This window comes from Dasypus novemcinctus, chromosome 21, assembly GCF_030445035.2.
Source record: "Dasypus novemcinctus isolate mDasNov1 chromosome 21, mDasNov1.1.hap2, whole genome shotgun sequence".
Classification (NCBI taxonomy): Eukaryota; Metazoa; Chordata; class Mammalia; order Cingulata; family Dasypodidae; genus Dasypus; species Dasypus novemcinctus.
Window position 1 is genome coordinate 84,428,220 of NC_080693.1, and position 14,571 is coordinate 84,442,790.

Consider the following 14,571-nt stretch of genomic DNA (forward strand, 5'->3'; position numbering starts at 1 on the left):
TGTGTGTGTTGGACATTCTTCCATGTTTGCAGGGGAAATCTGATACTCGGGGAATAATGGTGCTCCCTTATTACCGAGAGGTAAAGTGATTTCTGGACCTCCTAAAGCATCGGGACCGAATCTGATTTCGTGCCTGAGTTAGGTTCCGGGGGGGAGCTGGCTATGGCTGTTGGTCGTCCGAGCACAGTCGCCTTGTTCCCAGAGCTCTGCTTCTTGAAATGGAGAGTTCCGCCTCACCTTCCTGACGTCAGGGCTCTGGTTAAAGCAGAGGCCTTCGTTTACAGGGACGAGAACACTCTAAGGGAACTTCCCCTCATTCTCTTTTAGGAGAAAAGACCAAGATCACACCGGGTGAAATTCACTTAACATGAAAAAAACACGAGAGGGTGACGGAGCTAACGGCGACTGGGCGGCCCTCCCAGTTCACAGCTGTAGTTTTGTTTGTGTGCTTGTCTGTTTTGTAAATAGGTATTCTGCACTGAATGAGATCAACAAAATGCAAGCAAATAAGAACTGCATCCTAGTCTACTTCATCACAAAGCTGTCCCGGATGGGCAGTGGGACTTCCTACGTGGGATTCCATGGAGGTAGGGCCAAAATGTTGGTGAATGTATTTTGCTAAATCATATTTGGGTTCTTTCTAATTGGATACTCTGTTGTGCAAGTCTGAAATTAAAATTTTTTTAAAATAAAGATTTATTTATTGATTTTATCTCCCCCCCCCCCCCCCCACTGCAGTTGTCTGTTCTCTGTGTCTTTTTGCTACGTGTTCTTCTTTGTCCACGTCTGTTGTTGTCAGTGGCTCGGGAATCTATGTTTCTTTTTGTTGCGTCATCTTGCTGTGTCAGCTCTCCATGTAGGCGGCGCCATTCCTGGGCAGGCTGCACTTTCTTTCACGCTGGGCGGCTCTCCTTATGGGGCATAACCCTTGCGCATGGGGCTCCCCTATGCGGGGACACCCCTGAGTGGCAGGGCATTCCTTGTGCACATCAGCACTGTGCATGGGCCAGCTCCACACAGGTCAAGGAGGCCCGGGGTTTGAACTGTGGACCTCCCATGTGGTAGATAGATGCCCTAACCACTGGGCCAAGTCCACTTCCCTGAAACTAAATTTTTAATGCTAGTCTCAACAGTACTCTTTTCAGTGCAGTTAATTTCTTGCCATTGATTTCTGCAAAAGACACTAATCTTTGGACTTGATGCTGCAACATACATCCTTCATTAGCATAGACTGACAATTGCCACATCTCCTTCTTCACTGACTTAGATAATTCATTGTTTTCTCTGGCTCATCACCTTTAATTTTATGGACAATACAGAGAAGATATGAGGGCAATTATTTTATGCCTGTTTCTGGGGAAATACTACCTCAATCTCTCTCTCTCTGTTCCCCCCCTTCCTTCCCTCTTTTTCTTTTTGCTTTTTTTGAGAAATGGGTCCTCTAGGAATAGAAACATAAAGGTTTATCCTAAAAATTTTATGGAAATAATAATGAGAGACAAACCTGCCAGCATCTCACGTTCCTCTGATAATTATGATACAACAAACATAATGACAGATGTGTCAGGAGAATCACAAACCTGTTCAGATATCCTTTCTGAGTCTGTTATTTCAGTTCGTAAGATCGATTTTTGTGTTAAAGCTGTTAACAGGAACCCATGCGCCGGGTGGTTTCCTGGGAGTATTTTCAGGCTCAGCCGAGGTGTATTTAAGCAGCGGGGCGCGTGGCACCCCTGCCCAGGACTGGCAGAAAGAGTAGGAAGGACCTGAGGAGACTCCGGGTGTCCCCGTCCCCGCAGGACTGTGGCGGTCCGTGCACATCGACGACCTGCGGAGGTCCACTGCCATGGCCTCAGACATCACCAAACTGCAGGGCATCACCATCAGCCAGCTGTTCGCGCCAGAGGGCAAACCCGAGCGTGAGTCGCCCGCTCCAGCCTTGGGGGACGTAGGAGGGTCAGAGTGCCGGCCACAAAGCGTGCGGGAGGCCGCCACGCGCCGGACACACTGGGCAGCAGGAGCCCCGGGCCCCGTCGCCCCTGGACCCCATCACCCCTTGTCAGGCGCTCAGGACACAGCTGCCGAACTGGCTGATGACTCGCCCGAGGGCACCATCTCCCGCTCTCCAAGGCCACGCGGCAGCTGGCGTTTCCAGGAGGGACACGAGGGCCTCGAGAACCCTCCGTCCGCCTGGGTTCTTCCTCTGCCATGGTGACGCACGTGAGAGGGTGGCTTTGCAGCGGATCCCGCGCCAGCGGCAGCTCCTCTGGGAGCCCCCGGGGAGCCTGGCACGGGACCGACCCTGGAGGCGGAGTGCACGGGCATCAACCCGCAGAAAGTGCCGCGCAGCCGTCTAGCGCTTCTTGCGGACAGTGGCGCCGTGTTTCTGCTTCTGCTGCAGTAGAGAGAGGACGCGGGGCAGACGACGACGACGATGAGATGGAGACGAGCGAAGCCTGGGAGGTGGCGGAGGTGGAGGTGGAGATGGAGACGGAAGGTCCTGAGGCCATGGACAGCGAGAGCACGGAGACCGTAAGCGCTTTCCCTGGGGGCACTCTATCGAGGCCTGGGCCACCGTCTTGTCTTGGGTTGTTTTGCTCGGTTCCTTGAGCCCTGCCTGAATCCCTAACTGAGCGACCACCCCGGAGCTGGCAGAGGAAACGGGGTGGGCATGCACACACCGGCTGGAAGTAGGGCGGTGTAGCGGGTAGGGCCGTGCAGCGGTGCCCCCGCCGCACTGCAAGCCCCTCCCCCACGAGCCGCTGGCACTCACGCCCCCGTCAGTGGCTGCAGGGGAGGCCTCGGCCATGTGCGCCCGCAGGTGCTGGACACGACCCGGGTGCTGCACAGCTGCGTGCCGAGCGCCGTGGGCATGCTCCGGGGCCAGGACGAGAGTTTCCAGCGCAATGTGCGGCGGGTGGACATCCTCCTGAGCCTGCTGAGGGACGACGGTGGGTCCGGAGGTCCGGGCATCGCCTCCCCCGCTTCCTGCCTGCACCCCGGGGTGGGCTTGTCTTTGGCAGGGGGAGTCCTTCCCTGGAATGCGGGGGGCGGGGGCCTTGCCGGGGCTCAGGGAAGCAGCCGGTACGGCGGGACCCCGTGAGCGTCTCCAGGGCTTTGCGCCGGGGTCGGTCCGGGCGGGGGAAAGGCTGCTTCCTTCCCCAGGGTCCCAGCCCCCTGCTGAGTGGATGTCATGCTGCCGTTCACAGCCTCGTTCCTGCGGGTATCCAGGACACGCCTGTATTTCCTTTTGAAGAAGCAAGAAGAGAACTGCTTCCACTACCTGACGCAGTGGGTGGTGAGGGAAGCCGCCAACCAGGATGCCCTCCAGGAGGCGGGCACCTTCAGGTACTGTGGCTGCAGTGCGGGCACCGCGGCGGGGAGGCGTGGGTCCCTGCCGCTTCTCTCCCCAGCCCTGGAGAGCGGTGGGGTGCTGCTTCTGAAGCACCGAGGAGGTCGACGCTTTCTTTACCTTTTTCCAAGAGAGCACACAGTGGGTCCAGGTGACTGTTAGATATGGGGGTTCGTTTACTGTTTTCTCTACAGATTCCTCCAAATAGAAAACGTGAGGAAGAAGAGGGCATCTGTCCCCATAGGATGTTTAGCGTTTACCAGTATGTCATAAACCATAGAAATGGATGTGGTTTTAGGTTATTAAATTAAGCTGGTGATATGCAGAGAGGGAGGGGAAATTGTTTTCCCAGGCCTACTGCCTGAAATAATAACTACAAAAACAAGTATTTCTCTATTGTCCATATTCGCTTTCTCAATGACCTTGAATATTTGCCTGCTGTCTATATTCCTTTCCTAGACAACCTTGACCCTTTGTCTTGTCTCCCAGAGGAAAGAGGGAGCACCTGCATGCCAGACTCGGGCTTAAGCACCCCTGCTGGCAGTGAGCTTAGATGGGTTTTTCTCTCCGCTCTCAGTTTCCCACAAGGCCCCTCCAGGTGTGACCTTCTCCAAAGCATTTGCCCACTGTCATTGTGGGACCAGGAGGAGGGGCCTGGGAAATCTCCCCTGCTGACCAGAAAGCCTGAGCAGATTTTTGCAAGCTGTGTTACCATTAGAGGGCCTCTGCTTCTAGGTTTTGCAAGTTATCCTGCATTTCTTTCTTTCTTTTTTTTTTTAAAGATTTATTTATTTGTTTCTCTCCCTTCCCCCCCCCCCCGACCCTGGTTGTCCCTTCTCTGTCTGTTTGCTGCATCTTCATTGTCCGCTTCTGTTGTTGTCAGCGGCACGGCAATCTGTGTTTCTTTTTGTTGCGTCATCTTGCTGTGTCAGCTCTCTGTGTGTGCAGCACCATTCCTGGGCAGGCTGCACTTTCTTTCGCGCTGGGCGGCTCTCCTTACGGGGCGCACTCCTTGCGCGTGGGGCTCCCCTATGCAGGGGACACCCTTGCGTGGCAGGGCACTCCTTGCACGCATCAGCGCAGCGCGTGGGCCAGCTCCACACGGGTCAGGAGGCCCGGGGCTTGAACCACAGACCTCCCATGTGGTAGGCGGACGCCCTAACCGCTGGGCCAAGTCCGCCGCCGCATTTCTTTCTTAATTCTCCCCCCCGAAGGAATTTTGTGGGATCAGAAACGAACCTAGAGCCCTCTCCATTTCCTTTGGTGGTTCCTTATGGATTTTACTAATACTTTCTAAAATCTGCGTCATCTGTCTCCCTTTCACCACCCCTGAGCGTCCTCAGTTTGCCCACCAGGCAGAGCTGAATGGGTGGCCCCCTTGGGACAGGCTCAGTGGCGGTCAAGGTGGCACCCACTGAGCTCACCTGTTCCAGGTCGAGCTCACCTGTTGCAGGGGTCACCGGCTCTCCATGAACCTACCCTGTTACTGTTATCAGCACTTACCCTTGTCACCCTCCCCACGCTGTTGGAATTTAGGTTACTGGCCCTCGGGGGATTCTTCAGCCTAAATGGTCACCGTCTTTCTGCTGTAATTTCTCTGACCGCCGCCCGGTGCGCCTCCCCTGATCCAGCCGAGCTCTGCTCAGCAGCTGCCTTCCCATTCTTCTCCTGGGCCAGGCTTTACCTTTCACTTCTCTAGTCTTCCACGCTTTTATTCTAGCTCAGCCTTTTCTCCTCAAATCAAGTGATCTCTGTGATCGCTGGCGCACTTTGTTTCCTCAGTCGACATTTTAAAATTCTCTCCCAGTTTCAGTGCACTCTGTATTTTAGAAGGTATTTCTTTTTTTTTTTCTTTGAAATATAGCCTGCATTTTTCTTCTTAGCATTAATTACCTAGTAACAGATTTCTTATGCTTTACCACAAGAACTTTGAAATGGATCATAGAGTTTTTTATTTCTATGTATCATTGTATAAAAACAAAATGTTATGCAGTTAATTCAGCCAGTTAACAAAAAAATATATGTAAATAATATTCAGAACTAGTGTACAAAAACAACTTAGTTTTTGTAATTAACATGTGCTACCTTGATCTGAAAAACTTGAGCTGAAAAAAATTTACTCTGGTCTCTTCTTTTTTACGTTCTACTCATAATTGATCTTTATTTCTTAAAATAACACTTATTCATTTTTCTAAATGAATCTGATCATTATTTTCCTTATTTATAGAGCCTAGGACTATTTGTTCTGGGGAATTGTTATATAAGAAAATAAAGCCCATACTACTTGGCCTTTTAAAATGAACACGTTACAGTTGATTAGATGCAGAGTGAGGCTCCGTTCCAGTTGAGCCGCCGTCTTAGACTTTCCATTGGCGAGTCTCTTTCCACTTTTTGCTACAGCAGCCATGTGGGGTTTGGTAGACCAGATGTTCCGTCACCTGCAGGAAGGGACTAGAGCTGTCTGAGTATGGCAGGGGTCCCTCTGTGGCCCTTCTATGGTCCTGCTGGGGCTCCACTGTGGCCCCGCTGTGGCCGCCGCTCACCTAGCAGGTCTCTGCCTCTCCCCGCACAGGCACACCCTTTGGAAGCGGATCCAGAGTGCCGTGACCCCTCTCCTGGCTAGTATAGTGTCGTTCATCGACAGGGATTGCAACCTGGAGCTTCTCATCAGGTCCGATTCCCCGCCCTGGGTGAGGAACCTCTGGATGTTTGTTTTCAGTGACATGAAGCTTCTCAACATCCCTCCCGTGACAAGGTGAGTGGAAGGTTTTCTCTCTATGGAAAGGGAAAACACATCGCAGCAGGCTTTGTTTTTTGTTGTCATAACACCACACAATTTCGCCTGGAGACCACTTTCATGTGTACAATTCAGTGACACGAACCACATCCACATCCCCAAGCCACCCTCACCCACCCATTACCAAAACCTATGGGAAACCCTGCACCCGCTAAGCTATAGTTCCCAATTTCCTGCCTCTATGAATTTGCATAGTCTAGGTATTTCCTCTAAGTGGATTCATACATCTGTCCTTTTGTGTCTGGCTTATTTCACTCGACTTGATATCGTCAGGGTTCATCCGTACTGTAGCATTTATCAGCACTGCATTCCTTTTGCCAGTTGAGTAATATTCTGTAGTATGGATAGACCACATTTTTTTTTCCATTCATCTGTCGATGGACACTTGGGTTGCTTCTACCTTTTGGCTCTTGCAAATAAAGCTGTGATGTACGTGGGTGTACAAGTGTCTGTCCGGGTCCCTGTTTTTCAATTCTTTTGGGGATATACCTGGAAGTGAGATTGCCAGGCCATATGGTAATTCTCTATTTAACTTTCTGAGGAACTGCCAATCTACATGGCGGCTACACCATTTCACATTCCCACCAGCAATGTGCAAGCATTCCTGCTTCCTCCGCATCCTCCCCAACACTTACTGTTTTCCATTTTGTCAGTAATAGCACTTCTAGTAAGTGTGAAGTGGTACCTCGTTGTGATTTTGATTTGCGTTTTCCCTGATTACTCACGATGTTGAGCATCTTTTCATGCGCTTTTTGCCCTTTTGTATATCTTCTTTGGAGAAGTGTCTATTCAAATCCTTTGCCCATTTTTTAATTGGGTTGTTTGTTGTTTTGTTGTTGAGTCATAGGAATTCTTTATATTTTCTGAATATTAAACTCTGAAAAGGTATATGATTTCCAAATTTTTTCTCCCATTCTGTAGGTTACTTTTCACTTTTTTGATAAATGTCCTTTGCACAAAAGTTTTTAATTTTGATGAAGTCCATTTCATCTGTTTTTTCCTTTTGTTGCTTGTGTTTTTGGTGTCAAATCCAAAAACCTATTGCCTACTACAAGGTTCTGAAGATTTCCTTCTTTGTTTTCGTCTAAGAATTTTGTGGTGTTAGCTCTTCTATTTAGGTCATTGAGCTATTTTGTATATGGTGTGAGGTAGGGGTCCAGTTTCATTCTTTGACATGTGGATTTCCAGTTTTCCCAGCACCTTTTCAGAAGAGACAATTCCTTCCCTATTGAGTGGCCTTGGCACCCTTGTGGAAAATCAGTTGGCCATAGGTATGAGAGTTTATTTCTGACTCTGAATTCTACTCCATGGGTTTTCTTAAAGCAGCAGTCTTAATAAGTTCTTGCAAGTATTTGATGAAACTTAAGGTATCTATTTTATTATTTATTATTATTTTTTTAAACTAAGCTCAATATTTCCCTTTTTTTTCTTTTTTCCTTTTTATTTATTTCTCTCCCCTCCCCTGCTGCCCCCGTTGTCTGCTCTCTCTATCCATTTGCTGTGTGTATTCTTCTGTGTCTGCTTGCATTCTTATCAGTGGCACCAGGAATCTGTATCTCTTTTTTGTTGCATCATCTTGCTGCATCAGCTCTCCATGTGTGCAGTGCCACTCCTGTGCAGGCTGCACTCTTTTCATGCGGGGCAGCTCTCCTTGTGGGGCTCACTCCTTGCACATAGGACTCCCCTATGCGGGGGATACCCCTGCATGGCATGGCACTCCTTGCGCGCACTAGAACTGCGCAGGCCAGGAGGCCCTGGGTTTGAACCTGGACCTCCTATACGGTAGGCAGATGCTCTATCAGTTGAGCCAAATCCTCTTCCCCCTAAGGTATCTACTTTAGATTTATATTGAAGTTTGCTCTTTTCACAGCCTAAAGGGTTAGGGCTTTACAGGGACAAAGGGAATTTGTCCTTGTTTCATTTTCCTCCTTCCTCATTTCCCTGCTTTCAGAGCACGCCTTACAGTTACAATAGCCAAGTTCAGCTGCTTCCGCATTCAGGAAGCTCCGCTCCTCACTCCATGGTGGGGACTGGACAGCTTCCCTCTGAGCCTGATCTGGTGGACCCCAAGTTCAGTTGGCCTCCCAGCAGCTTCCTCTTGGGTTTTCAGAGGGCTTCTATTCTGCAGGCTATGTTATTTAAGGAATAAATAAGTAAATGGATTTTAATGTAACGTTCTTTGTGATCTATTACCTTTAATTTAAAAAGTGTAAAAAAAACAAACAAAAAATAAGTAAATGGAATTCCAGATTGCCAGTGGAAGCACTTATTTAGAAGACGAGATGCTGTTAAGGAGAGTTAAAGTGCAAATTGCTGCGAAGGGTCCTAGGTGGAGGGAAAAGAGCAGGTCTAGACATGAAAAGGCTTGATTCTGGCAAAGACTTTGGATAACTTACTTGGCCCCTCCTAGCCTTGGTTTGTTTTTATTTTGTCTGTAAAGCAAAGGGATTTCCTCTAGGGTGGTCCTTTAGTTTCTTGATAGCAAAAGCTCTGGGCTGTCGAAATAGACAAGGGAGAGGGCTTTCTTTGTAGACTTCCAAGCACCCTTTTCTTTGAGGACGAGGGGGAACTGGCATCAGTGGCAGATCTTAACTTCTTACCTTGTGTCTTCAAGCGACACCTCACTAACCATGTTCTCTTTCCTCATTTGCTTCATCGCAGAGCTAAGAGTGAGACTGCCTACATTGTGGTGCCGAACTACATGAAACTTTCCGAGAACGTTTCCAACGACGTCCCGTTCAGCTGGAGAATCAAGGACTACCTGGAAGAGCTCTGGGTCCAGGCTCAGTACATCACAAATGCGGAAGGTGAGAACCCCCGGAGCAGGTCAGGTGGTATGCGGGCAGAGGAGTTACGAGCAGGTACAACACAGGTGGCCACCGGCGTGAGGTCCGTTGGAGTGTGAGCCTTAACCCTCGGCAAGTGGAAGGGCTTTGGATTCATGGATGTGCTGAGGGTTAAAGTCTCTGCTGAAGGCTTGAGGTCTCCAACAGGGACTGGCTGCTCTAAGTTACGGGGCAGAGGTGGCCTGTGCAGCCCTTTTGGTCACGTGGCGGCCAGGGATGTGGCACGACAGGACGTGTTCTGTCAGGAAGGGAGACCGTGATCGGGGCTTCTGGAGAAGGGCACAGGTCTGTAGAGACATCCCCACGCGAACCTTCTCAGTGACCGCCAGCAACCAGAGTAGAGCGTCGTCCCCCAACAGACCAAGCTGTCAAGATCCCTCTGGAGGGAAACGGACTTGACCCAGTGGTTAGGGCGTCCGTCTACCACATGGGAGGTCCGCAGTTCAAACCCCAGGCCTCCTTGACCCGTGTGGAGCTGGCCCATGCGCAGTGCTGATGCGCGCAAGGAGTGCCGTGCCACGCAGGGGTGTCCCCCACGTAGGGGAGCCCCACGCAAAAAAGATCCCTCTGGAATTCCACGACCCCCAACATGGCCCTCTGCTCTGCCATCAGATGCCACGTAGCTTGGCCAGTCGTTTGAGGAAAACCAGTGATAACCCAGCATTTGGGGGGAGTCATCTTTCATACATGAAGTTGTCTTTTTAAACTTCGCTTATATTAACATTATACTGCCTTTTAAAAACCATGGGTCACAATGCTCAATGGTGAACTTACTTTTTAAAGAAGCGTTCTGACCCTTTCTCCGAACAGACTCGAAGCACAGTCTCCCCATGAGTGTTTCCTTGTCTCGCGCCCAGAGCCCTGACCTGGCTTTTCTAGAACAGCACCCTGTGCCCCAGAAGGCAGAGCGTTCTGCCATGAGTCATCCTCGAACCCTGCCCACTCGTTCCGGACTCAGCTTGGGTGCTTGGGTTCCTGCAGCGCGATAGGGCGTAATGACCATGCCATGTAGAACTTGGCCTTTTCAGAGAGTTTCATCCTTTGGGGGATAGCAAGGCTGTGTGTGACCTTGATTTAACATTGATTCTGTGTTTCTGTTAGTCTGTGGGAAAGTCTCTGAAGTTTCTAGAAAATGGAAGCCGGGGCACACCCCCCTTTGTCCACGGGCTGCTCCCCGCCGTGACTGTTTACGAGTCGCCGGCCTTCTCCCAGAGAAGCCGAGCTGTTCCAGATGTAAGGGGGCACCATGATTTAGATGCCTGGTCCAAGCCGTGCTCTGGTTTCCGTCTGCAGGACCGTCAGAGAAGTTCGTGGAAATCTTTCAGCAGACTCCTCTCGGCAAGTTCATTGCTCGGCTCAGTGGAGAAGAGCAGCACATGCTTCTGCAGGGCTACCTGAAGGACTTCCTTCTCCTGACCATGAGCGTGTCCACTTGGGATGAACTAAAGGTAAACGTTGCCAAGGGGGCTGGCTCGGCACGTGTCTAACAGGAGGGCCCGGATGCAAACGCGGGAGCTTCCCCTCGGTTACTGAGAGCTGCTGCGGTGGTATTTGTGAAACAGAATGTGGCCTGAGCAGGGCCCTGGCATGTCACCTGCTGCTCGGCCTTCCGGAACACTGCCCCAGGACCCCCGAGGCAAGGAGCTTTTCATAATAAGAGGAAGACCCTCCACCTTCCTGTTACACCTGCTTTTTAAAGTTTTAGTTTCTCTTAAAGAAAACTATGGTAAATATTTAACTGACCCTACAGGAAAAAAAGTAATAAACGAAGTGGTAGTAGAAGGATTGATACTTTTGACTACCTAAAATTTTCTAACTTCAGTGCATGAAAAAGGAACCTGGCCAATTCGAAGAGAACCTAATCCACAAAACTATGACTTGTATGCGATAAAGGTTGATGAAGTCCTCATTCAGCTTCATTAGTAAATCAACAGAACATAGACAGATTACTGTTTATACTTCGATTTGGCAAAAAATGATTTTAAGAAGTCAGTGCTGAGGAGGAGCTGCTCCTCGCCGTGGCTGAGAACCAGCGCGGCACTTTGGACACAGGGTGACAGGGTGCACTGAGAGCTTTACATAGTCTGAGCAGGGGATTTGACTTCCAAGAATTTGTTAAAAGAAAATTGTCAGACATGTGGACAAATACTTTATTCACAGGAATGTTCTTTACAGCTTCATTTATTAAAATTTAACAACAGCTCAATTGTCCAAAAACAGGGACTGGCTAAACTCAAGTACAGCCACCTGATGGATTATTATGCCACCATTGAAAGTGATGTTTTTTAAGGGTATTTATTGATAGGAGAAATGCTCACAATGGCATATGTGGAAAGACGTCAGGCTATGTTGTGATCCTAATTTGGGAGTGGCAGGGAGGAGAAAGATGGAAGGACAGGTGGATATGAAAATGGCTAGAAGGAGCGCCACCAAAAAGTAAGCCATGGCTAGTACGAGTACAGGTGATTTTTTGTGTTATTTCTGTAGCATTTGAACAGTGCCAGTTTTCCAAAGTATGTTTTTGTACAAAGCCTTTCTTTCACGCCCTAGTTCCTGCAGATGGCCCTGTGGTCCTGTATCACTGACCTGAAAGCCACACGGGGAAGGCCTGAGGAAGGGGTCGCCCTGCCGTGGGTGCACCTCGCCTACCAGCAGTTCAGGAACCGGCTCCAGAACTTTTCCAGAATCTTGGCCATCTGTCCCCAGGTCCTGGAGAGCCTGGTGGGAGTAACCCCGACCTGTGAGATGGTACGCCGCCCCTCGGGCTGCCGGGCGGCCGGGAGGCCCGGGGCTCGGCCTCCCCTGAACGTGTGCGCGGGAAGCGTGTGGGCTGTGCTCCCCACGGGCACCTGTTCACGGGCCACGTGTGTCGCTACGATTCAGAGGTGGTCAGACACACCTGCCTCACGCTTCCTGCTTCCAAGACAATGAGAATTGAGTTTGCAGGCCTGGAGTGTAAGAACGTGCTGGGCTGGGCTAAGGGTTTAGAGCAGGGCTGCGGGCGCGGGCGAGCGGCTCGGCCCTGAGTCCGTGTTCTCCGTCTCGCCAGACCCTGGACGCCTATGCGGCAATGGCGTGCGTCGAGATGCTGACGAGGGACACGCTGAAGCCGAGCCCCCAGGCCTGGCTGCAGCTGGTGAAGCGCCTGGCCATGCCGCTGGAGCTCATCTGCTCCGACGCGCACCTGCAGGGCGGCGGGAGCGTGACCAAGGCCATCGTCAGGGAAGTCAGGTGAGCGCAGGCGCTGGCACCCATCCGCCCCCCGGCCTGGCTCACCGGGGGCCGCCCCAGTCCCGGCGCCTCCGTGAGAAGGTCGCGCAGACGCCCCCGCCATGGGCAGGAGTTCCCCCCTCCCTCGCTTAACTGGCGACTAGTCCTTGTCGCAGTCCTGGTGGCCTTTCAGCGCCAGTCCCTTGAGCCACATCCGCTCCCCCTTTCCTTATCCTTTGACTCCTGAGCCTCGGCACCCCCCCCCCTTTCTTCTCCCTCTCCTCACTGAGTCTTGGGGCTTGTGCTAGAGCTGAATGAATGAACCCTTCTTTTGACAGAACCCAGTGGAATCGGATTTTTTCCATCGCGCTCTTTGTGGAGCATGTCCTCCTGGGAGTGGAGAGCCAGATTCCTGAGGTGCGCAAGATGGTGGTGGAGTACGTCTCCTCGCTAGACAAGGTGAGTGCTTCGGCTCCTCAGCCACGAGCGCAGAATTGCTTCTTTCCAAAATGAAGGATAACTGAAATAGCCTGACTTTGACCTCTCGGACAGTTTTATCTTCCAAGTGCAAAGGAAGGTGATTTGGTCACACGGGCCGTGAGCGTCTGACTATGTCGCTGTGTAATTATCCTTTCCTGGCTGCTGCATCAGAGTATGCTATTTAGATTCACTTGCAGGAAGAGAAGCCATCCTCCTGATGGTTGGCAGACAGGGACTTAGACGGTGTCTCGTGTCCCAGCTGTGATCACAAATACCACAAAATGGGGCGCGTTAAACAGCAGCAGCTGATGGGCTCACGGTTTCGCAGTTAGAAGTCCAGGGTCAGGCGCCGGCAAGCCGAGGCTTTCTCCCCGGGCACGGCGGCACTCTGGGGCTGCCTGCCAGCGGGCGCTGGTCCTGGGCTGTCACCCGCCATTGCGGGCGGCCTCTTCCCCTTTCTCTTCCGGCCGCGTTGACTTCGGCCTCTACCCTGCCTGTGGTTTTCTCATTCTCTGTCTAAATGTGCTGCTCATCAAGGACTCCAGCAATGGGCCTCCCCTTCACGAAAACGGACATTTTCGAAGGTTCCCGTTGATGTGGGGCTCCTGGCAACGGTTCTGGGTTAAGATGAAGAACGTATCTTTCTGGGGTGCATGGTTCACCCCACCACAGTGGGAACAATACTCTTACAAAACCACTGGGGGGGTAGCGAAGAAAGGGGCTCCCCTGGGCCTCCAGGGGCAAACAGGCCAGCAGCCCGGGCCTCCGAGGGAGCTGTCCCCACCGCAGGGGCAGGAAGCGGGGGGCAGGACAGGTCCTGGGGGGGCCTTTGGGAACCTGGGGACAGGACACGCCGAGCTCGGCCCCGACGCCCTTCGTAAAGCCAGTGACGGGACAGGCTAGCGCCCTGCGGAAAAAGCCTCCGTCTCCGTGGTCACGCTGTCCAGCAGACACTGGCGCTCAGCAGCAGGTGACCTCCGCCACCCTCGCAGCCACTGGACGTCGTGAGAGGGCAGTCACTGGACATTGCATGAGGGCAGCCGCGTGGCGGAAGCTGACCGGCATCCAGACCTCTGGCTCAGCCCGAGGAGGGAAGCGCAGGGAGGCGCGCTCGGGAGATTGGCCTGGCTGCTGTCTGCCGGTCGGCTCTGACTTGACCAGGCTATCGGTGGCTTTAGCAGAACACAAGCTTATTTCTGTCTGCTAGACCAGCTCCCCAGGGCCTCGAAGACCGGGGGTCGTCTGTCTCGTTCCTTTGCCACCCTTGATAAACAGCTTCCGTCCCGTGGCCTGAGGAGGCCGCTCCTGCTCTGCCAGCCCTGGGAAAAGAGAGCAGGGGCAGGGGAGAACGCGGCCCCGAATCTGCACGTGTCGCTACCGCGTACACCTCACGGGCCTGGACGTAGCTGCTTGGCCCCATCTGTTTGCAGAGGAGGCCAAGAATTCTTTAGTGGAGTGGGCACGTGCCCAGACAGTACTTGGAGGGTCTTTTGATAAAGGCCCAGTGGGAGGGGACCCCGGGACACAGCCAGCACCCTGCCACACAGACCACACGGCACCTCCGAGTCCGTCCAGGGCCCCTGGGGCGTGCGCAGGAGGCCGGCCAGGCGGTTACGGCTGCCACCGGTCAGGTCAGCAACCTGGTCCCCACGTGCCAGTAGGCACGCACGCACACGCTCACAGGTGTTTGCAGGTAAGGTGGGTGGGGGTTTGGGGCTATGAAATTACCTCGAATTCAGTGGATTTCTGGTTTATTTGCTTCCAGTCAAATCCGTGTGCAAGTAGCCACAGCCGAAGGTGTCGTCTAGTTACTCTTCATGCCCTGAGTGTTCAGGCCTCAGGTTCTGTCCCTCCAGCTTTATGGCACCACCCGGGGGCCCTTGAAA

At 52.1% G+C, this 14,571-nt stretch overlaps 1 protein-coding gene across 3 annotated transcripts in view; it reads left to right on the forward strand.

Moving 5' to 3' along the window:
* Window positions 1–14,571, forward strand: part of RNF213 (ring finger protein 213) — a 130,144-nt gene that overhangs the window by 83,234 nt on the left and 32,339 nt on the right. For 2 of the 3 annotated variants that reach the window (XM_058284850.1, XM_058284849.2), the window contains exons 32-42: window positions 469–587; window positions 1,800–1,919; window positions 2,402–2,532; window positions 2,822–2,963; window positions 3,210–3,348; window positions 5,925–6,107; window positions 8,811–8,956; window positions 10,289–10,443; window positions 11,546–11,743; window positions 12,045–12,226; window positions 12,544–12,664. In XM_058284850.1, the coding sequence (XP_058140833.1) occupies window positions 469–587; window positions 1,800–1,919; window positions 2,402–2,532; window positions 2,822–2,963; window positions 3,210–3,348; window positions 5,925–6,107; window positions 8,811–8,956; window positions 10,289–10,443; window positions 11,546–11,743; window positions 12,045–12,226; window positions 12,544–12,664 (1,636 nt within the window). The remainder of the gene's footprint in view (window positions 1–468; window positions 588–1,799; window positions 1,920–2,401; window positions 2,533–2,821; window positions 2,964–3,209; window positions 3,349–5,924; window positions 6,108–8,810; window positions 8,957–10,288; window positions 10,444–11,545; window positions 11,744–12,044; window positions 12,227–12,543; window positions 12,665–14,571) is intronic. The other variant, XM_071210838.1, reaches the window with a different exon arrangement.